The following is a 22,249-nucleotide window of genomic DNA, read 5'->3' as shown; positions in this document are numbered from 1 at the left end:
CCTTCGACTCTTCCCTGTCAACCCCCCCCCCCCCTAGGATAGCCTGAGGAGTGCCTGGTTGGGGGTGACTGCCCTAGGGGTCAGCTTTGACCCTGTCTGCTGGAAAAGTCTGCAGGGCTCGGAGTGATTGTCCAGAGGAGAAATGGGAGGCTGGTTGCAAGCTTTAACAGAGTAAGAGAGTTGGAAGGGACCTTGGAGGTCTTCTAGTCCAACCCATTCAAGCAGGAAACCCTACACCATTTCCGACAGAGGGTTGACCAATCTTTCTTTCTGGCCTACATTTCCCACGTATCCAGTTTGCTGAACTAGGGAGGAAGGGGCAGGCCATGCAGGGCCACACATTTTCCCACCCTGTTAGGCTTCATTAGCTCCCCTCTCTCAGATGTTGTGGGAGGGGGGATGTCCCTACAGTCCATGGCTGGGGGCAGCTCGGAAAGGGGTCTTCCCCATTGCCTGGCAGCTCATCCTTTTCAACTCCATCCCTGGACTGCTTACGTACCTTCGCTGGTCACGCCTTCTTCCAGCTCATCTCCTTTCTGGAATTGGAGGAAGAAGGAAAGGGGGAGTGGGGAAGAAAAGAGAGAGAGCTTAACATTTTTATACCCTTCCTCCTTTAAGAACTGCAGAGGGTGTAAATACGTTGCCAGCAAGGTGAGCCAATTGAGGCCGGTCCCAAAAACTGGGCCCCGACTTGCCCCAACTCGGGATTAAAAAAAAGACAACAGCAAGAAAATGTGGTCCACAGATTTCTGACCCCGCTTGCCTTTGCCAAGGCAGGAGAATCAACCCTCCAACGGATAAAAGGGACCTTCCGGATCCCCCCAGGATCCCACCATTCGCTATCCTGGGAAGTCTGAGAAGCAGCAGCCTTCATGCCCTGCTTCTGTCAGAAAGGGCTTGTCCTACTTGGAGTAAGGGGGCACCGTGGGCCTCTCTCTTCCCAAGGACCCTTCTTGGCATCCCCACATTCAGGGCAAGAACACCCCTCCTCTGATGAAATCCAAAGCAAAGGATCAGCGTGCACGGATAAGACACATGGGATCTGCCAGGCAGGAGGCGGTGGCCCCACCCAGCCAGCCGTGTCCTTCGGAGCAGGCAGGACATTTCCCCATTCCGACACTCAGCCCAAAGTCCTTTCCCCCGTCCTTTGGACATTTTTCTGCTCTGTATTTTGTAATGTGTTTCTATAGACCCGTGCTTCCTAATCTATACTCTAGACTTTCCCGCGGGCTGGGGAATTCTGGGAGTTGAAGTCCACGTCTCTTAAGAATTGCCAAGGTGAAGAAACATTGCTTATTCACCTTCTAAGTTCCTCGGAGTTGGCCAATCCTCCCCTCTCCTTCAGCACACATCTGTTCCAGAGGCTACCCATATCGGATGGCTCCTGCCTGCAGATCCAACCCTCCCTGCCTTCCTTTCACCCCACATCTTCTTTTTTCCCAGGAGTACAGGAAGTACCTCGACTTACGACCACAATTGAGCTCAACCTTTCCGTCGCTAAATGAAATATTTAAGTGACTTTTGCCCCATTTTATGACTTTTCTTGCCACTGTAAGCGAATCACTGCAATTAAGTCACACAATGGTTAAGTACATCTGGCTTTCCCATTGAGCTTTGCTTCTCGGAAGGCTACAAAAGCAGATCCCGTCACCCGGGACCATCCTAAATACGAACCAGTGGTCAAGCGCCTCAGTTTGGATGGCGTGGCCAGAGGACGCCGCAATAGTCCTTCAGGGAGAAAAAGGGCCATAAGTGGCTTTGTTCAGTGGCGTTGTAACTTCGAACAGTCACTGAATGAACTGTCGTAAGTCGAGGACTGCCTGTCTTCGGAAACGTGTGCCAAAGGAGAGCTCCTACCCTGGCAATGCCCTGCCCTCCTCAGAGGCAAAATTTTACGGTGTAAACGAGGACCAAAGCAGAAGAACCAAAGAGTCTCTTACCACGTCGGTACTCAGCCACTCCTCAATGTCTTCCATGACAGAGGATTGTGGGACAGGAATCTAGGCAGGGCAGCAAAGACGGAAAAACAAGACCAAAAATACACCCAGAAATAAGGGCCCAGAGTGAGATGGGGGTGGGGGGGGAGAGAGGAAGGAACAAAAGAGAGGGGGAAGAAGGAGAAACAGAAAACAAAAACACAAATACAGGCTGCGTCAGATGCATTGCGGTCGTAAAATGAAAAAGAAAAGTGCATTGTCGTCATCGCACAATGGGGGGTCGCAACCGAACGGAAGAAAAACACGCACACAAACAAAGCAGTGCGAAAACGAGGCAATGTGGCTAGCAAAACTCAGCACAGCAAAGGTTATGACGAGTGAAATGGGGGGGGGAGGTTGAGAGGGGGCGGGGGGCATCCTCTAAACCAGGAGCGATGGGGCTGCCACCTGCTTCCTAACCAATAACGGAAGGTAGGAGAGCAGGAAGGATGCCCTGCGAGGGGGTGAAGGCTTTGGGAACGGGGCCAAAGTGTGCCGGCTGGGTGAGAGAAACAAGACCGGGGGAAGCCCGGTCCATAAGGGTCAATCTTGGACCGGCTGCACGGACATCCGAAAACCCCTTGGGATTTAGTGGGACGGTTCTGAATTCCGAGATTCCTTTCGTCCCTGTTCCTCTTTCATGGGCACAAAGAAGCGTTTGCTGGGCAAAGTCTGGTCCACACAAGTTTTAAGGTGCTTCACATTCACACACGCAGACACACGCCTTCTGCCCCCCCCCCTCTCAGGACAGGGGAGGGCAGATAACATCAGGCCGCCAGGCGATGGTCTAAATCAATATCGCAGCCCATTTTAATCTGAATTCTCTTGGTCAAGCGGGGGGGGGGCTCTCGCCCAAATTGATGCGCAACCCGAAGAGCAATTCGATGTTCAATTGTGATCCCGTCCTTTGCCTCCCATGTCCAGCAGACTGCCTTGTGCGGATAGGTCTAAAAACCCCTCCTGTCCATTTCCCGCTTGGTAAAGATGGTCTGGCTCAAAGAGACAGATCAGGGGCAGGGGGGGGGGGGAGAGAGAAATCAATCGGATCTTTACCAAATCTGGGCCAGGCACAGCTGGCTTCTGCCGCAATCGCACAGAATGAGATTTCCCCAGCTCAGGCCTGCACAGAAACGGAACGCTCATCGAAACGATCAAATTACGTATCCTTTAGACCCAAACCTGTATCTTGCCATGTCAGATATCGTAATTGCTGGCTTTTTATTTCCCATTTGCCAAACATTCCCCTTTCTCCAGTCCTGGGCTGTCTGGAAAGAGGAGCGACCGCTATAACCGCGTCTTGTCGATTCAGGTATTGTGTGGCAAGTCACAGCTGGTGAAGCCACAGCTCGGGCCGGTTTCCATGCGCTGGTCAAGGGTCAAAATGGAAGGAAGCTCCTTCAAAGCCACTTGGCTGCTGAGTCTAGGCTACAAGGTGCCCGAACCGAACGGGGCTAGAAATCAAGACTGAGACACGTAGAAAAATATTGTCTGGAAAAGAGAATGAACTTCAGGGTAACTCTGACCCAACCTGCTTTAAATCCTCTAAGTTTCCAGCCTTTGGCGAGGGACTCTTGCTGTGTCCTTGCACTTCCGTCTCACCTGTCTGCTTGCACACTTGGGCAGGTCCATTTTATTATTAGGTGCCTCTCCTAAAGAGACACGGTTAACAGCTTCTGCTGCTGGGAACATGGTTAGGGATTAGTTGGACAGAGGAGGTCAAATATGTCCGTGTTAAGAACAAACAGGGATGAGGAGCTTGTGAAGGACAGACTGGGCAGCACCAGCCTCTCCGATTCTGTACAGGTGTTATTAAAGGGTCCATGAAGGGGGCAGTAACCTTTTTTCCAAGCTGAACAAACACAAGCTATCAGTGTGGATGCTTGGAACAACGGAGGAGGGGGAGCAGAATGTTCAAGTCAGGGGGAGAAATGTAGTGTCTGTGTGGGGGTGTCTTAAGGGTCTCCCCAAGAAATTGAAACAGTGAGATGATCTGGTCTGGGGATGGGTGCAATCTTTCAAGGGTTTAAAAGGCAAAAGATGTCAGGAGTTGCCTCCATTCTCTCTTGGGTGGGTGGGGACTCTTTACAAGCAGTCTAACTCCCCCTAAATATCACTCTGTCCCCTAAACAGCTTGCACCCACTTTTCCAAACCAAATCCCTTCCCCCCCGCCTTTAATGTTTTTCTAAGAATTTGTCTCCTGCAAAAATTCACATTTCCTCCCCCCCCCCCCCCCCGGATTTCAATTACTTTGTTTTTAAATCTCTCTTTGTATTTTATATTTTGACAAACCAATAAAAATGTGATTTAAAAAAAGAGGCTGTTATCAGCAGCTTGGGGTGACTGCTACTGAAACTCCTCTTTCAATGTATAACTTCAGGGTGACTTAAATAATGTCACACCAACTCCTGCACTTTCCTGCCTAGCCCTATTTAGGGTTTTTCCTTCCCCTCCCTTCCTTTGCAATAATAATAATAATAATAATGGTTCCAAAGCAGCAGAATCTTCCAGGCGGAGTTTATATCCAGCATGCTGGGGGGGGAGGGGGGAGAACAGAGTTTTTCAAGCTGGACCACTTGAAGACGCAAGGACTTCAACTCCCAGCATAGCTGGCTGGGAAATTCTGGGAGTTGAAGTCCAGGCATCTTCAAGTGGTCCAGCTTGAAAAACACTCAGGTAGGAGAGCTTGCTGTCTGCTGTTTCCGGTTTTCTGCTCTTGCAGGTCATGTGGTTATTTTCCTCCTCTTCCTCCCAACCTTAGCAGGAAGGCGGATGAACCTAGGGCGGCCCAGATATGCTGAGCTTCTGGGCTGCCCAGAGGAGGATGGGAGTTGAAGTCCAAAACATCTGAAGGCAACAGAGAGGAAGAGGAAGAGACGGATCAAGCATCTTTCACCTGAGCTTAGGTGGCTCTTTTGTGCTGCCTTTTGCAGACCCCAAACGTCGAAGGACTTGTGTTTACCAGGGAGGGAAAAAAGGCAAAACTGCAGGTATTAAAAAATTAAAAAATAAAGACGACGACAACGGTACAAGGAACCAGTGGAGAGATCCACCCAAGTATTGGAAAACAAGGCCAGCGCGCGAACAATATGTCTCTTTGTCGTCGTCGTCCCCCCCCCCCCCCCGTTTCCCGTCGAAAAAATGTATAGGTAGTCCTCGACTTACAACCACAATCGAGCCCAAAATTTCTGTCGCCAAGAGAGAGATTTGTTAAATGAGTTTTGCCCCATTTTACGACCTTCCTTGCCTCCGTTGTTAAGTGAATCAGTGCAGTGGTTAAGTTAGTAACCCAGTCGTTAAGTGAATCTGGCTTTCCCATTGACTTCGAAGGTCGCAAAAAGGGGAAATAAGACATGACCCCGGGATGCTGCAATGGTCATAAGTGTGAGTCAGTTGCCAGCGTCTGAATTCTCATCACCCAGCCATGAGGATGATTCAAATGTCTTAACTGTGAAAAAGGATCCTAAGTCACTTTTTCCAACGCCGTTGTTAATTTTAACGGTCACTAAATGAACTGTTGTAAATCGAGGACTACCTGTACTCAGCCCCCCAAGCAGCCCAGCCTTCCATCTCCCCAGGTGAGGCTCCCCACCCCCACCCTCCTTTTCCTTCCACCACGCAGGTCCTGTTTGAACAGGCTGAGTGGCAGGTGAAGAGTGGGGGGGGGGTGAGGCCGGCCAAAAGGGACACCAGGAGGAGTGAGGGCGACATGGAGGGGGGGGGGGAGGGGAGGTCACCGGATGGCAAAATGGTGCTCACCATTCCTTGGGAAATGAGCCACCTGTCTATGGGCTCCATGGGGCAACTCCCACCTTTACCTCTCCGCTGTGTGTTGAGAACAGAAAGCCTCATTACCATAGGTTAAAAAAACTCACCCCCCCCCCGTTGTCCCCCTCCCAGGGCAGACGCCTTTGGCCTCCCACCCTCCCACGTGGTTCTACCTGGGGAGGGGTGGCCCTGCCGAGAAGAATCGACCGCCTGAGGGTAGAGGAAGCGCCCCTTCCTATGCCCACTTCCTGAGGCAAGGCCATCTTTGCTTGCAAGGCTCTCAACAAGCCATGCTTTGGGTACTGGCCAGCCAAGGCTGCAAGTGGGCCTCGACTTAGGACTACAACAGGGACCAGGATTTCTGTCGCTAAGCAAGGCAGTTATGGAAGTTGTGCCCGGTTCCACTGATTTTTCAGCCACGGTGAAGTGTATCAGGGCTGAAAATTGACAGGGCAGTGATGGCTGCAGTGTACAAAGGTTGAAGTCAGCTGCAAAGCAAAATAAGCATGTTTTCACCTGTGGGCAAAGTCTTGGGAGGAGGGGAGGGAGAGACACACCTTCAAGTACTCTGCTCCAGGAGGCCCTTTGGGCTGACAACACACAAAGCCGTTTGTCCTCCACTTGGTGCCCTCCAGACCTGTGCAATCCATTCTCCCCAGACAAACTCAGAGGTCTGAGCCAGGCCTTAAATGGCAGCAAAGGGTCCCTATCACCGACTATTACCACTGGAGGGATCTGGATTCCAATCCTGGCCATGAAGCTGATTGGGCAAATGCAAATCTCTCATTTTAACAGTGAAGATAAAAATGGGGACGGGGAAGAAAACGGAGCCACGGTCACTGCCTTGAACTAACTGTGTTTGCGGGGAGCACAAACCATTTATTCTGATGAAGTAACATTAATTAGAGATAGATGGGTATTCGGATGCTACAAAGGCATGGAAGGGGATGATCAGCTGGAGAAAGTATAAAACCCTGGGGGAGGGGAGGGGAAAATCCCTCCTGGGGAAGAGGAGGTTGACAAATCAGCTCTTTGTGCTTAGCACTTAATCTAGACTGCAGGTGGGGGGGGGGGAGGAAAGGCTCCCCTCGCCTCAGTCCCAAAGTAGCACCCCGTATTTCTCCACACTAAATCAGGGTCCCTTTTAAGTGTGACAACATCCAGATGAAGCTGAGAGAGAAGGTGGATCTTTGGGCCATCCTCCAGAGTTTCCCACCGACCCACTGAATATCTGGTCCCCAAATACTTCTAGACTGCTGAGCCCCCACCCCACCCCATGACCAAACAAGGAGACGACCCCAGCTCGCTCTGCCACACTTCCAGTCAGGTACCCCAAAAACAGACAATTGCACACAAGGGAACGCACTGCCCTTCCGTGTCCTCATCTGAAGAATGACACACACACACACACACACCTACCTACCTACCTCTTTGGTAATACAGCAGAACAGACTTACCCCTCCTGAATTTGGTTTCCGGATATCCGGGGCAGGTGCCATCCCTTTAGTGGGTCCCGTTGGTGGATCCTCCCTTGTCCTGCTGGACAAAAGGAAAGAATTGCTGGAATAACCAGAAACCAACAATAGCAAAAGAAAACGTATGGAGGAGAGACCCAAAGGCAGGGCGATTTTATTGGCAAAAAAGAAAGGAAAACAACCAGTGCAGCCAGATGCCAGCACACGTAACTCTTCTGCCTGCGGGGAAGATTGGATTATGGGGAGCTGAATAATACACACATGTAGAAAGTCGCACTTCGCTACCTCCTAAATCTGGGGATTTCGCGTCTCCCAGAAGCCCACCAGGCCAATCCAATTAAGGCAGAGGGAGCTGATTAGATAGAAATCCCTGCCCCCTCCTCTAAATCTGCCACAGGGTGGAGCCAATGGAACAAAGAGGAGGAAGCATCATTCATGCTTAACTACCACAGAGTCTCTGGGAGGTCTCTGGAGGCTGTCATTCATCCAGAAAGCCAGGAGGACTCCATTTTTAACAGCCCTGAAAGCGGGGACAATCATATCACCCAAACAATGGCCTGGCAAGGCTGAAAAGGTCCCATGCTGCCTTTCTGATGGTCTTTGATATTTTCAGTGCATTGGGATTGGCTCTGAGTGGCCTAGAAATAGTCTGAAACACGATCTAACTCAGCGATCCAAATCCCCTCTCACAAAGCCCCCAGGGGGAAGATCTGCTCCAATTGGGTATCTAAAAAAAGGAAAAACGTATTCGCTGTAGCACAGCGGCCACAAAATGAAGGCGCCTGATTGTTTGCTGGCTCAGGGGATTTGAACCTGGGGCCCAGAGGACGGCTATTGGCCTGAGCAGCTCTTTTGGTCCTAGGAGCCAGTTTGATCTAGTGGTTAAGGCACCTGGCTAGGAAGCAGGAGATGGCGAGTTCTAGTCCTGCCTTAGGCCTGAAAGACGCCTGGGTGACTTTGGAGCAGCCACTCTCACTCAGCCCAGCCCACCTCCCAGAGTTGTTGCTGAGAGGAAAACAGGAGGAGGAATAGGTGTGGGATCTGTTCACCACCTTGACTTTCATTTGTAAAAACGATCAAGGAGCAATACATTCTCAGAGAGGCAGCGGAATCCATGCCACACCCACTTACGTTTTACGCTGATCCGTCCCGGAGACGCCTCTCGTTTGTGCAAACACATCAAAGTCGTCCCGAGGATTGCTGTGGGGGAGCGAACTGAGCACCCCGCTGACGTTGCTTGTGCCCAAATCTACGCAGGAGACACAGAGGACAAAAAGCTAGAAGTCCTGAGCGAAGGAAGGTGGGACCGTTTGGCTTGGAACAAAAAGCGGGGGGGGGGGGGGGAAGTGGCCCTCGGTTGTTTGTGAGTGGTGAGCCTTGGTGCCTACACGCGTTCCCTGCAGCCGAGCCTGGAGGCGGCCAGATTCCCTCCCCTTCTTCCGTTCGCATGGATAAAAGGGCCCAAACCTCCCCCTGCCTGGTCTCCTCTCCCTTGACAAGCCCAGCACCAGGATCTGGAAGAGGAGCTTAGATCGAAAACGCGTCTTTGGGGAGGTGAGGAAAGAGGAAGATCAGATTCAGGAGGAGGAAATGGTGCCACATCCAGTCCTCCTCGCCTCTTTGCGGTGCCGGAGACTCCGAGCCAGAGAAGGGGCCCAGAAATCAATTAAATGAGACACAGCTTGAGTGTAATGGGGGACGTAAATTTTGAGTCTAAGAGCCCCACTGGGACAAACGCAGATTTGCGCACAGCATGGTTGACGATTGAGCGCCAGGTAATGGAAGGTTGTGTCTTATCACAGAGACTTATTTTGCACAAATCTGTTACAACTGAAAAAGGGCCTCGTTGTATCTAAATGCAGAGGGTTGGCTCCGAGGTCTTTCCTCCTACAGAGCTGCCGGCATCTGACCTCGGCAACCACCTAAGCACACTTGGCAACCTCTCCAGTTTCAAAGGCCCTCGCTGTGGACTAGCTTCTCGACACTTCCTCCAGAAGGGAAACTACAATACTTACCGAGCCCAGCAAGCTGAGAGGAGAGGGTGGCGGCGGGGGCTGCGTTTCCCACCATGGGGCTGACCACTGCTGGGGACCCAGGGCCCAGGTCTATTAAGTTGTCCTCGGTCACTTCGTTGAGAACCTGCAGGGACACACAGGGCAGCAGCGGGGGTCACCCGAGAGCAATGGCATCGCTGCTGGATCACAGGAGTTGGAGGCAGCCCCGGGCGGCTCTGTGGAAGCCCAGGAGGTTACGGCCAGGAGGGGAGGCGTATACAAGCACCCACCCCCTTAAACCAGATGTTTTCTTTCTTTCTTTCCCTGGCCATGTCATCTCGGCTAAAAGGGGCAGAATTCTACCCGTGCTGAGCCTTCCCTCCCAACACATAGAAGGAGAAGAATTACGACCAAGTTCACGTAGAAAAAACAGGCTGAACTTTGATTGAGCCATTTGGCCACCATCCTGATTTTCTGATTAGGATGAGGAGGTTCCAAGAACAGGCAAAGGTTGGATTTCCAAGCTAGGTATTTCCACATTCTCCTTCTCCACATCAGCTTGAAACGGCTGGATTCCTCCCAATCTGCCAGCAGAGCTTCCACTGTTGCTTTGCCAACAAAGGCACAACCCGTTACGCTTAATATTCGAGGTAAATATTCGCAATTCCTAGGGGACGAGTACACTCTGGTCTCAAGGAAAGACATTAGCTGTTACGCTGCTTAGAAAGGCTGGCGGGAGGACTTACTCCGTTGCTTGAATTCTGTGCTGATCGGCCCAGCCTGTATCGCTCAAACCTATAGGAAGACAGGAAGAAGAGATGAAAAAGGAGGGCAAGGGGCACTCTGGAAGAAGTGCGGGTCTTCATCCAAAAGCAGGAATGGGGAGAAGAAATTACTGTGGAGCTAAAGAGGGAAGAGTTGATTCTGGGTAAGACCTCCACCCCCACCCCCACCCCCGAGAGCACTACAAGACCCATATGCCATTCTTTCCCCATCTCCCTTCTTTCTTTCTTTCTGTCTTTATTTCTTTCCTTCCTTCCTTCCTTCTCTCTCTCTCTCTCTCTCTCCTCCTCCTCCTCCTCCTCCCTCCCTCCCTCCATGCTGAAGCACTTAACTGGACTTGAGATCTGCTTCTAGGCAAACAATCACACCCTTACAATGCAGATCAAATGCTTGTGATCTGTTTTGCAGAGCGAGGCCTACATCTGGAATGCAATATCCGTAGCAGCAGCCGGTTCCTGTTTTTGGATGCCTGGCTAGCATGCATGATTTTCCCCATGGAAGCTTTTTCCAGGACATCTACCATCCAACTGAACGCACAACACCCCACCCAGACAGGCATCAGTGTAGGCAGCCAGGAGTCAATTACTGACAGCTGAACAGCCGAGAAAGAACCAAAGTGGTTTAAGGCAGCTCTGAGACTTCCGAGAGTTCTCTGCCCTGCCTCCTGGGAGGGAAGGGGAGAGGCTGAACGGAGAAGCCCAAGAAGTAGAGAAAAGGCTGCAATTCAGTACAAGGAAGAGACTCCTGAACACACCCTTCCCCTCTTCTGGAGGGGACACCCCACGCCCCAATGTGGTCCCTTAGAGAGGGAAGGCCTTCTTGGCTTGCCCCGCCCTTCTCCAAGGGAAAAAAAGAGAGGGCACCTCTCGTATCGGAGGAAGACGTTATTCAGGTCATCGTTGGCATGAAGTAGCTCCTCGGTGACTTCTTCGTTGGACACCCTGGAGATCAGCTCCACGATCCGTTGCTGCATCGCTCGGCAGGTGCGGTTCAGCTCCTGGGAGAGGAGACAGGGAGGCGACTGAGAGCAAGGAACAGCCTCCAGGGGTGGCACCACAAGCGGGAGCCTGAATGTTCATCTCCAGGAGGAGGCTCTGCTGCCTTTCGAGGGCAGGTTTGCTTCCAGGGGTCTCTTAGGGAGGCTGTGGCCCACATCTGGCCTCTCTGGCCAGCTGTTTTGGCTCCCTCGGCAAAAGGGGCCCAGCCTCTCCAGTAGATCCACCTCTGCCCACTGGACCTCACGTTCGCCACAAGAGAGGCCAGCTTCTCCCACCGGATTTTTCGTGAGCGGTGACCTTTAACAACAGCTAGCCTGAATCCGGAGGCTTCCCTGCCAGTGGAGAAGGAAATCAGCAGAGTGGGGACAGCCTCCAACCTCTGAGAAGGAGAAGTTCCCTGGGCTGCCTCTTCCAAGAGTGGCATTCGGAGCGTGGCATCCGTCTCCACTCAGGTCCTCCAGCTGCTGCAACCGCTTGAAAGCCAGGTTTGCCAACGTTCCGCTTTAATCCCGTCAGTTCAGAGCCAAAGAGTGGCCTTTCAGCCGTTTGGATTCAGGTAGTGGAGACAGGCTCACACAGCAGTCTGGTGCAGCACCGGGACGTTGCCTTGTGCACCAGGGCTCAGGGGCTTCCATTGTTTGGCCCTATTTCTAAGAGGCCACAACCAACCAAACCCATTTATCTGGGTTTCTTTGATGCAAGTCACTAAAGGGGCACCTACAGACCACGACTTGCTCTCTGTCATCCCGGGAGGCCGGGCAAAGAATAATGGACTGAAATCCCAAGAAGAGAGGTCAAATTCACACCTGGCTGAAGTGAGCCCAACCCCACAAAACCTCCTGCCGTTGGTCATTTGGAAAAAGGGGATACCGGACTGCAGGTGACCTCTGGCGCATAAGAGGGGTTGGGAACGGGAGAGAAGGGCTGGGGGGCTGTCGCTCCATAGAGGAGTGGAAGGAGAGATGGGGAAACCATCTGTCATGAATGCCGGAAACTGGATCCTTCCCCCAAGAACCAAATGACGGCTTCTGATTCCGGGGCTCTGGATGGTCTTGGAGTCCATCAAAACCAGGAAAGAGAAAACAAACACAGAAAGCCCTCGACTTACGACCATAACTAAGCCCAAAATTTCTGTTGCTGAGACATTTCTTCAGTGAACTTTGCCCCATTTTACGACCTTCCTTGCCACAGTTGTTAAGTGAATAGCTGCAGTGGTTAAGTTAGTAACCCAGAGGTTCAGTGAATCTGATTTCCCCGTCGACTTTACTGGTCAAGTGGTTGCAAAAAGGGGATCACGTGACCCCGGAACCGTCATAAATGCGAGCCAGTTGCCAAGCGTCTTAATTTTGATCACGTGACCCTGGAGAGGCTGCCGTGGTTGTGTGAAGAATGCTCATGTAAATCACTTTTTCCGGTGCCGTTGTAACTCTGAATAGTCACTAAATGAATGGCCATAAGTTGAGGACTACCTGTGCAGAAGAGCTAGGAAAACTGCCCCTCTCATAAATTCACCTGCAGTAACTCAAGGTCTGAGGAATCCTCTTGCCCAGGGACCATTTCCGTCAGCATCTCCGACATCACTTTGGTGTTGCCACGAACAACGTCCAACTCGCTGCGTAATCGTGCAATCTGGGGGGGGGGGGGGGAAGAAGGGGGAGGGCAGGCAGGGAAGGAGGAAAGCGCTTTTGTACGTAAAAGCCGACACAGGTCTCCTGAAGGAGTTCCCCCATCCCACCCCGGAGCCCCTTCCTCCAGAGACCCTACCTGTTCCGTATTTGCTATGATGGGGCCCGTCACGTTCAGAGGGGGGGTCTGAGGAGCCGGGAAAGACGTGGGGGAGGTGCTGGAGCTCATCTTTTGCTGAGACTGGGACTTGTGCATGTTGGCAGCTGGGTCGATTTCAGGGACGCTCTAGCAAAGGAAATGGCAGTTGGTGAGAGAGAGACCCCGCCCACATTTAAATGTGCAGAGGGGAGGGTGTCTGTCTGTCTGTGGGTGCGTGATTCTGTTTCCAACAGTCACCTAAATGGCCTGGAGACCCAAAGATTGTGCAGCCTCCCATCCAAGCAGCTAGTAGCCCATCACCCTGGCAGACGGGATGCTAAAAGTGCCCGGGGTCAGATCCTGAGAGGTTGTTCTAAAAGACAGGTGTCTTTTCCGGCTCAATGAATGCCCGGCGGTATTCTAGGGTTCATTACCCTACAATTTATCCCCCCCTTTAATTTGCAGCTCTTATTTCTCCACCCTTAGAGACTTACTCTCTGTGGGGTGTGTATTGGAGATAGGGCGTCCAAATCTGCCACTGGGAACTCTATGCCTTTCCTCTTGAGCTCTTCGTAAATGTGCACCACTCCTGTGAGGTCAGGGCTACTTCGAAAGGCATCAGCCCAAGCCTGGGGGGTGGGGGGGAGGGAATAATAAATAAATAGAAATCAGGGAGGATTGTCAGGCTGTTTCTACACAATCCATAGTTCTTCACTGGGGCACCAGGGACCGGATCCATGGAGAGAGGTTTTTCTGCGGACCAGAGGTGGGTTCTGTGCTGCCCGCTTTCTGGTGTGCTGCAGCCCAGTGCCTGGAGGTTGGGGACACCTGCATGAGGTTGTCTGAACTGATGGTTTTTTCTTGGCTTCATTACAACAGAGCGATCATGGGAGATCACCCCCCCCCCCACAGCCCTAGGAGAGGTGCTCACTAGAGACCCTCCTGAAATTACCCTTCATCTTTAGCGTGATGGAGAGAAAAGCTATGAAACAGACTAGAAACAGTCCTTCATCCTGACCCAGTTACCTTGGGGCATGGGGACCTTTATGTGCTATTCAAGAGTCAAAGGTGGGATTCAAACCCTCAAACATTGCACAAATGAATCAGGTTCAAAAAGATAGATAGATAGATAGATAGATAGATAGATAGATAGATAGATAGATAGATAGATAGATAGATGATAGATAGATAGATAGATAGATAGATAGATAGATAGATAGATAGATAGATAGATTAAAAGGACTTTCAACCTGCTAAAGCCTGGCCAATGGAAGCTTAAAAACTAGGTGGCCTTAAAACTGTTAGGATTTGTGATGCTAGCTCTATCCTCAGGGAGAAAGAGAGAGTGAAATGTAAACAATATACCTGAATCAGGGCAAGGACTTTATCTTGGACGATGGTGGGAGGATTGTTCTTGGGTGAAATTATTTTCACCAGGACACCATCTATGAAATCTCGGTTTGCTACGAGGATATGGAAGCGATGGCCGCAGTTCTTTACACACGTTTCCAGGACCTTGGTGTGAAAAACACATTTCAGGTGCAGAAGAGAGAGTCAACACTCAGCATCCTAAAAAAAGAGAGCTGCTAGGTCGGGTTCCAGGGCGACGGATTTGTTCCCCTCAAGTCTCCAGGTCTGAATTTCTTGTACTTACCGTTAGAGCGAGCATCACCTCTCTGTAGTTTTTGTTTCCGTTCAGCCTCTTCTTGAGCGCTCTAACGGCATCCTTCGGGCTGAGGAGGGAAGGAGGAGAGGATGGTGAGTGCCCCAGGTGCCTCTGAAGCACAGAAACACAACGACCCCGGTTTTAAGCTGTTTGTGCACACCTGTTTTGAACCTGGGTGCTTGGAGGCACCGGTGTTTGCTCAATTACAGTGGAGCATCTCAAAGGAGAACACAATCCCCTGAGGGAACACACAAATACTTTCAGCAAATTAAAAAAAAAAAAAACAAGCCAGGGCAAGAGCTATGAAGATGCTAAAAAGACGCCAGGAAAAAGATAGCAACAGCCCTTAGACTTATCTACAAACGCTTCCCAGGGCTTTTACAGTCCTCTCCAAGAGGTTTACAGACTCAGCCGCTTTCCCCCAACAATCTGGGTCCTCGTTTCACCTGCCTCGGAAGGCTGAGAGTACCTTAAGCCGGTGAGATTTGAACTGCGAAACTGCAGCTAGCAGTCAGCTGAAGAAGCCTGCAGTGCTGCACTCTGACCACTGCGCCACCCCAACCAACCAAAAGATGTTGGTTTTGTGAAGCTTTTGTCTAAAGGGAGACTGCAGAAGATGGGCCAACAATACTCCGATGGCATTTAAGCATAGACAGCTGCGTTGGACTAAACTATTCCAGCTACTAGAGATATTATTGAACAATTTCTTGAACAACCTCTTACAGAACAAGCTCTTCAGGCTTAAAATCAAGCGCTGGGGGCTGTTTGGCTCATACAACTTCAAGTCATTGGTCCATTTAGTGCCATCTTCTCTGCTTGATGAGGGTTAAGGCAAGCGAACGCTGTTTGCAGTTATTGGGAGCCAAACATCTAAACTGCTGGCAGAGACCACCTGACCAACAAGCCACTCCTCTTCCCAGGAAAAGACGCCTCCAAAATCGCAAAAGGCAATTCTACCATCAGCTAACAGGGTTTGCATAGACATACCCTTCTTCTGTCTCATTGATGATGTCGCATATCTCCATGTTCAGCGTCCAGTCTTCGCTCTGTAGGGAGCCATCAGTGGCTTTTTCTGTAAGGCAACCAAACATGTTGCTCATTTTCTGTGAAATTGACAGGCAAACTGGCTATCTTTACCTATAGCTCTGTGCAGTATACACAAGGTATTCCATCAAGATTTTCTTCCTACCAAACAAATGGTGCAGAATTGTTCAGAATTACATAAAATATAGTGCCAACATACCGTGTCACAGTTTGCAAAAAGTGAGCAACCTGAAGGGCCTGAAGTTTAGAAAATGACTCATAAAAGGTACCAGGACAAAGAAAAGATTTCAGAAGTCGCTTGGAAGGGAAATATTTTGAAGTCAAATTTTGAGTCTGCAGCTTTCTGCCGTCTGATAGAGCAACCTCTTCTGGCCAACAGCACTAAATCACCTGTGCTGTCCTTTTACCCTTCCCCTTTTGTGCCAGAAAGCCTCTTAAGGAGGGGAAGCCCAACAGTTCATAAGCCATTTGACTGATGCCACATGCAAAATGAAGCAGACAAGAAAAATCAATAACCCCTTGCTAGGGGGCGTGGGGGAGTGGGGGGGGGAAGCAAAGTTATTAGCCAAGTGTAGGTCACGCTATCAAACTCAGCGCACAACTGTTTTTGAGGCCAAGAACTGAATTTTGAATGATGTGGCAAAAAGTAGGAGCTTATGCCTTGGATAAAAAATCAGTTTAATATTTGCATTGAAATGTAATTATTACGGTAATACGCCAGTTGTCTATTTACTCTCTTGTTACATGAAAAATTACTGTTTGACAACAATTTTCAAAGTGTACGTCTTTTGTAAAGAGGTCTCAGGCTGAACATTTCTGATCTAGGTGAAAGCTGACAAATTGTAACTGGGTATAATGTGGGAAGGGGAGGGTACACGCGCACACCAACAAATACCGTTAAATGTTTCATATTAGCAAGAGATAAAGCATGCAAGTCAACCAATCTATTTCTTGTTATATGCTCCTTTTGGAGATTTAATGTTTGGTTCCTGAGGATTGCCTATTGCAATATATAATCCATTTGAAATAGGCTTATGGCACCCTCCAAGCACTTTACAATATGGATGCGTTCTGGTGTGTACCGTATTATGTATCTGCAGAAATATTCGACCACAAAATCTCGAGTACCAATCACATCCTGGTCTGAGGCCACTCCAGCATCTTGTCAAGTTATTCATAGCAGCTAATTTACAAGTACTGCAGAGGGATCTAATTTGATCAGAGGGGATAATAGTGGAGCTTTTGGTTTTTGTGGTCCGAAGTTGAAAAATAATCACTCCATCTTCTGTTTCAAGAAAATGGTCCTTTGCTATTTGGAGGAACTGCAGTGGAATACGATCTCCGGCTGTTAAAACCTGCCCACTTGTAGATACCTTTGCCAACCTCATTTACGCCGTCCTCTTAAGTCACTGCCTGAATGCTGGGAAGGGTCAGCTGCAGACCAGTAAGTTAAGGTCCAATTCTTGCAAGACAGACGGACTGAGCTAAACAATGGCTTACTGAATAACCCCTAAGTGAAAGGGTTGTTGGATGATGCAGAAGCTGTGGTTTATGCACCACAATAGCTAAGCTCACATGATATCTTCAGTTGAAACCCAAATTAATTCCATTTGGGCTTAGCTTGATGTGCGAACCGAGCCATTCTCTTGGTCAGCAGGCAATCTAATTGGAAACAGCTGTTCAGAATGAGATTTGGAAGAGAAATGTTCTATTTTTTTTATGTGCAGGCCTGTGCTTGCTTTACAGATTTATCATTTTTATTCCCGTTGTGCTACCGAGCAACCTGTGTGCCAAGCCATATTTTGCTTCCATTAGCAATATGTCGCATCTAACTAGACCTACTTGATTTAAAAAAATATATATTTGGAATCCGGCACAGAACTTAAACGTTCTCACCCCCCACTTTTTTAAAAAAATAATTGTGGATCTTTCACCCTTTCTGTCTTTGGGAATATTTTTTGCATTAGCACTTGGCTATTAACCACCGGATATGCCAGAAGCTATTATACAATTTTGCATGTTTGAAAAAAAAGAGTAGGGAGGAGTTAGAGGATCCCAAGGAAGATGCCATGCTTGGAGAAAAGGAATTAAAAAGCATATAATCAGCAATAGTCATGGACCTGTTGACAGGAGTCATTTAATAACCTTTCAACTTGCAGGGAGGATCTAAGAAGAAAGAGGGAAGGCAGGCAGTGATTGGAGAAAACAGACAGTATCGAAACAACACACCATCCCTCACTGGTTTTAAACTGGGGAGCCATTGTTAACACAAGCTTGGATTGTTGGTGTCCAACAGCTTTCACTGTTTGAATATTTCTCCTAATGTCCCTTGGCAACTTTAAGACTTGTGGAGTTGGCTGGCTGAGGAATTCTGGGAGTTGAAGTCCACAAGTTGCCAATTTTGGAGACCCCCAATGAGTAGTCACCAATGAGTAGCCCACTGAATTTAAAGCCTGAAAGAATCCACAATTTGACAAAACCCAGAGAAGTTCTTCCTCCAGCCTGAATTATTTTATACACTGTTGTTTGAGATTCTGCGGGTACCTTCATTAGCTAGCTCTCAGCCCCGGGGAACAATTATGACGGTCTTCTCAAGTTCAACACAGCTCTACAGTCTCTCTTGGCCAACTCGGGGCTTTCACAGAAATCTTGCCCAATCTTTCATGGTCAAAAAATTCTGCCAGAAGAACCTTCTGCCATTGCAAATACGGTCAACACATAGAGGGAATTGCATCAGGGATGAATGAATAAACATATTGCTCATTAACCTTCGGAAAGTGTTTATCCTTTTACTGCTTCAACCTGTTTCACAGCTGAGTTATTTACATTTTACAAGAGAGAAAGATAAGCCTTTGATCATCTCAACCCTTTCCTGAACAGGGTTTGCTCATGTTTACCCAATGTCCTAGTGTGCCGGCGATTAAATTTTCATGGGAATCAATGCCATTTACTGGCAGAGGAAGCACAATGCTGATGCATTTCTAGCCCTAGATATTTCCGGAGGCCACCGGCTTTAATTGCAGATGCCAAAGCTCTCATCAATCCAATAGGTTTGAATGTGACCAGTCTCCATCTTCTCTAGCATCAATAGGGACACAAAGGAACGTGGAACAGCCAGATGATTGCATCTCCCACACCAGCCCGGAAGAACCACAGAAACATTCAACAAGGAAAATTCACTGAACTATGAACTACTTCAGCCAAGGTTATACAGCAGATATTTCATCCAGGACATTTTTGCTTTTCCCTCCCCTCTTCAAATTAAAGTGAAATCCCTGGCAGGCTTTTTAAGGCAGCTTTCCCTCTGCCACCAGAGGAAAACTTGTTATACTCTTTTGCAGATCTTCAAAATTCCAGATTGAGATGGTAATAATAGGTTGGATGCCTTCCCCCACCCCCCACCCCACCCCCAAGATAGTCAGCAACCAGGTCACATAATGTCAGTGACATCCATACCAAAGCCTGTAAGATTAGTTAAGCCTTCAACACTAAAATTTCAAATCAGGGAAGAGGAGATGCATGCGATTCAACTTTGGACAATTTCTGACCTGAGACTTTGAAAGCAACTATTTCTCGACTGAGATCAGATCCCGCTCTGCAGGTCCAGTGGGATGTTTTGATCTTTAGAGACACACATTATGTTTAGCCAACCTTTGGTTCTTTTACTTTAAAACAATCAATAGCCAAAGAGGCCAAGGCCATCTGTGACTATTAGGCATTTTCTTCAGAATAAAGATTTTCAAGCTATTGTGGCTAAGAGGGCAGAAATAACCAGCATGTAAGTTGAACGTCTTTTTTCATTTTGGAGTTGGCCAATTTCAGGCTTAGGAAACAGCTTCAATTTTCCAAACGCAGCTACTTCCATTGTGAAGTGCTACCTCTGCTTGTGCCTTCCAGGCTGGGCTCACTCACTGAGCTAAGCTATAGTTATGTTTAACAACTCCTTAAAAAAAAACAATGGTTGCATTCATACAACATCCTAAACCAAGAGGAACTAAATCCCTTGCTGGCTTAGTGCAGTTTCTGAACTAGCCTCTATAGACACTCTAATTGAAAGACCTGAGAACTTCAAGGCAGCAAACTTTCAAGGAATTCATTCAAAATTTCCAAAGTCCCTTCCGAATGAAGACCACAGAGAAACTGTTCTCTAACAAAACAAAGAATTTAAAAAGAAGAGCAGCAATGCCCTGTTTTGATTGGTTTCTCTTTCAGAGATGTTTACATTTTTCTCACCCAACTGGTGTAGAGCCTCAGGATTTTCAGCTTCACAGTATATACCAATAAATTGCAACAATACATGTACTGTAAAGAATATTCTTAGAATTGCAGTAATGTCTCCTTTTAAATAAAGGGATGTTCTAAGTGGCTTATTCAAGGTCTTGGAAAAGGTCAACAGAGTCAGGATGTAAATGACGTTCCTTGGACTATACACAACACTTTCATTATACAACCCTCTCTTGTCTGCGTTGGGAATCCGTTTTCCATTGAATAAAATGTCACAATTTGTTAGAAAAAAAGGCCAGAATCTATTTTCGATTCTCCAAGGGCAAAAGGAAGGCACCCTAATTAGACTGCTGCCCTTTAGAGCAGGGGCTCTGATTTCATTCTCAACGATTTAGCATCTGCCACAAAGAAAAATGGGCTCAAATTAAACAGTGTTTACCTGCTTTCGGACCACAAATCCCTACAGCATTCACAAGACTATGCAACAATAAAATGTGTATTGAAGTTTACTCTAACAATGCACAAGCAAGTGGTTAGCTTATAAACTGATCAGATCCTTCCCAGTAAGAAAAGCTTGCGACCCACTTCCTAATTTTGACTAAAAGCTAGGTAGAAACTGACATAGATTTTGTATTTCTCAATTCTTCCTTCCAATTTCTCAATTCTTCTTTTCAATTTCTGTGTTATATGTCTCAACACGTGCGTATCCTCTCCCCCCACATTTCTCAACCTTGCGCCTCAGCTCTGTCCACCCTTTCTCCTCTCCAAACTGAGTTGAAGAAAATGATTTGAATGGCCACTGATCGGAAAAGTCCACTCACCAAACAACTGTTGGGTCCTTCGGTTCTTTAAAGGCATGTTACACCCAGGAGCCTCCCAACCTGCCGTAGAGCCCTTTCCTTAAAGCGCACAGGCATTTATGCAAGGCGTTGCTTCTTTTAAAAAGAGACAATTGGTGCACATTGCAAGGCAGTGTCATCAAGGTCCTTGCACTCTGACACGTGGTTTTTGTACAACCATCAACCTTACCACACCCCTGCTTAGTCACTGTATTTTAAGCCAAGAAAACCACAGCTTCTTGAGCCTTAAGTGGAGACACTGCCGTAAATATTCACAAACAATTCAATCATCTTTTCTTGGATCCCTCCTCAAGAGATCTTTTTCAAGATTACAGGGCCTCTAAATCTGCACCTTGCTGTGTTTTCAAGTCATTTTTCCCTCTTGGGCATCCTCTGTTTCATTTCCTGCCAGCATTCCTAGCTCCAAGCTCATCTACAAGTTCTGAGCATCTCTAAACCTCCCCTTCTCCTTTTCGCAATCTCTTCCTTCACTCTCAGGCTGCGTCTTCCTACAACCTCTACCACTCCCCCCTCCCCAACTTCGTCCCCCCTCTGCCACAGATCCTCCAAAGGCTTTGCACCCCTCTTATTCTCACCCCCCCCAGAAAAAACCCTGACATATCACTGCCAGTCAACCTCGCTTTCTATATCACTTCTCTCGCAACATCCCTCTGCTGCAAATGTAGATATCTTTTTTTTTAAGCATGCTTTTTTGTTTTGCTTTCTTTTAATCTCCCACAAAACATAAGTCATCCTGCGGACGGATCCAGGTTTGGGAAGCTGCTGGGCATGTCACAGCCGGCTGGACACACACTTTCACGGCCGGGGACAAGCCCCCCCCTTTCCCCCCTCCCCCGCTCCAGGGGGACAGCTGGCCTTAGCCCAGAGGGTCTTTGCAAGAACCCCTCCCGCAGGGAACCCCCACCCCACCCTTCCCAAATGCATTCAGAGAGACTTTGTGCAGAAGCTAATTTGCAGCTGCAGCAGCTGATGGCCAGCTGGACCAGGCCAGGCCAGGCTCATTCAGCAGGGCACTCACCCCCAGGGCTGATTGGGGAGGGGGGGGGGTTTGCACATCCCAGCATCGCCACACAATGAAACCCACCACAAAGCCCCCCCCAAGGGCCCCCAATGGGGCCCCAGGAACCAAACAGGGAAAATGCTCTGCAGGGACCCAAGGGGGGAGGGGCTGCTTTTCCTCAGCCAGGGGAGGGGGAGGGGCACACCTGTGCAGGTGGGCTGTTTGCAGATGTCTGAGAGGCTGGGGGGGGGGGTCAATGGGAAGGGGGCGCCTGCAGAGCTCCCCCTCCCCGCCCAGAAGGGCCTCCTCAGCCCAACCGACCCCGGGGGTCCCAAAGCGGCCCTAGGGGCTTGGGGGAAGCCCTCCCCACCCGCGGCCCATCTCCCCCATTTGGCCGGAGGGCGCCTCAGACAGGTCCCGAATCCTTCCCGGCTTACCCAGGCTCTGCCCCACCGGAGTGGCGAAGGGGTTTCCTAGCAGAAACTCCATCTTAAGGATGACAACAAACGCGACCGGCCTCCCGGCCCGATCCGCCTCGCGTTGCCTCTCACTCCGCCGCCTCGTCCCGCCTCTCCGGCTTGAGCGGCGGCGGCGGCGACCAAGGGCGGCGGCGCTCGCGCCTCAGGACGGCCTCCGGCTCCCTCTCTATTGGACGGGGTTCCCCAGGGGCGGTTTGTCATTGGAGGAACGGGACGCCCA

The 22,249-nt window shown here is 49.3% G+C and overlaps 1 protein-coding gene across 9 annotated transcripts in view; it reads right to left on the bottom strand.

Moving 5' to 3' along the window:
- The window catches only part of TOM1L2 (target of myb1 like 2 membrane trafficking protein), a 25,129-nt gene extending 2,880 nt beyond the window's left edge, over positions 1 to 22,249 (bottom strand). The window contains exons 1-15 of one of the 9 annotated variants that reach the window (XM_081965620.1): positions 21,988 to 22,249; positions 15,410 to 15,494; positions 14,411 to 14,489; positions 14,122 to 14,271; positions 13,251 to 13,385; positions 12,757 to 12,903; positions 12,505 to 12,621; positions 10,858 to 10,991; positions 9,958 to 10,006; positions 9,233 to 9,356; positions 8,349 to 8,466; positions 7,200 to 7,281; positions 5,734 to 5,799; positions 1,941 to 2,000; positions 500 to 536 (exon numbers count right to left, since the gene is read on the bottom strand). In XM_081965620.1, coding sequence (XP_081821746.1) covers positions 500 to 536; positions 1,941 to 2,000; positions 5,734 to 5,799; positions 7,200 to 7,281; positions 8,349 to 8,466; positions 9,233 to 9,356; positions 9,958 to 10,006; positions 10,858 to 10,991; positions 12,505 to 12,621; positions 12,757 to 12,903; positions 13,251 to 13,385; positions 14,122 to 14,271; positions 14,411 to 14,489; positions 15,410 to 15,494; positions 21,988 to 22,039 — 1,435 coding nt within the window. In that variant the 5' untranslated portion in view covers positions 22,040 to 22,249. Of the gene's footprint in view, positions 1 to 499; positions 537 to 1,940; positions 2,001 to 4,551; positions 4,822 to 5,733; positions 5,800 to 7,199; positions 7,282 to 8,348; positions 8,467 to 9,232; positions 9,357 to 9,957; positions 10,007 to 10,857; positions 10,992 to 12,504; positions 12,622 to 12,756; positions 12,904 to 13,250; positions 13,386 to 14,121; positions 14,272 to 14,410; positions 14,490 to 15,409; positions 15,495 to 21,987 lie in introns of those variants that run through there. The other 8 variants (XM_081965621.1, XM_081965622.1, XM_081965623.1 and 5 more) reach the window with 8 other exon arrangements.

This window comes from Natrix helvetica (genome assembly GCF_964273705.1).
Source record: "Natrix helvetica genome assembly, chromosome: 13".
In the NCBI taxonomy this organism is placed as follows: Eukaryota; Metazoa; Chordata; class Lepidosauria; order Squamata; family Natricidae; genus Natrix; species Natrix helvetica.
The sequence above is the reverse complement of the archived record's forward strand: the minus strand, read 5'-3'. Positions and strand labels throughout refer to the sequence as shown.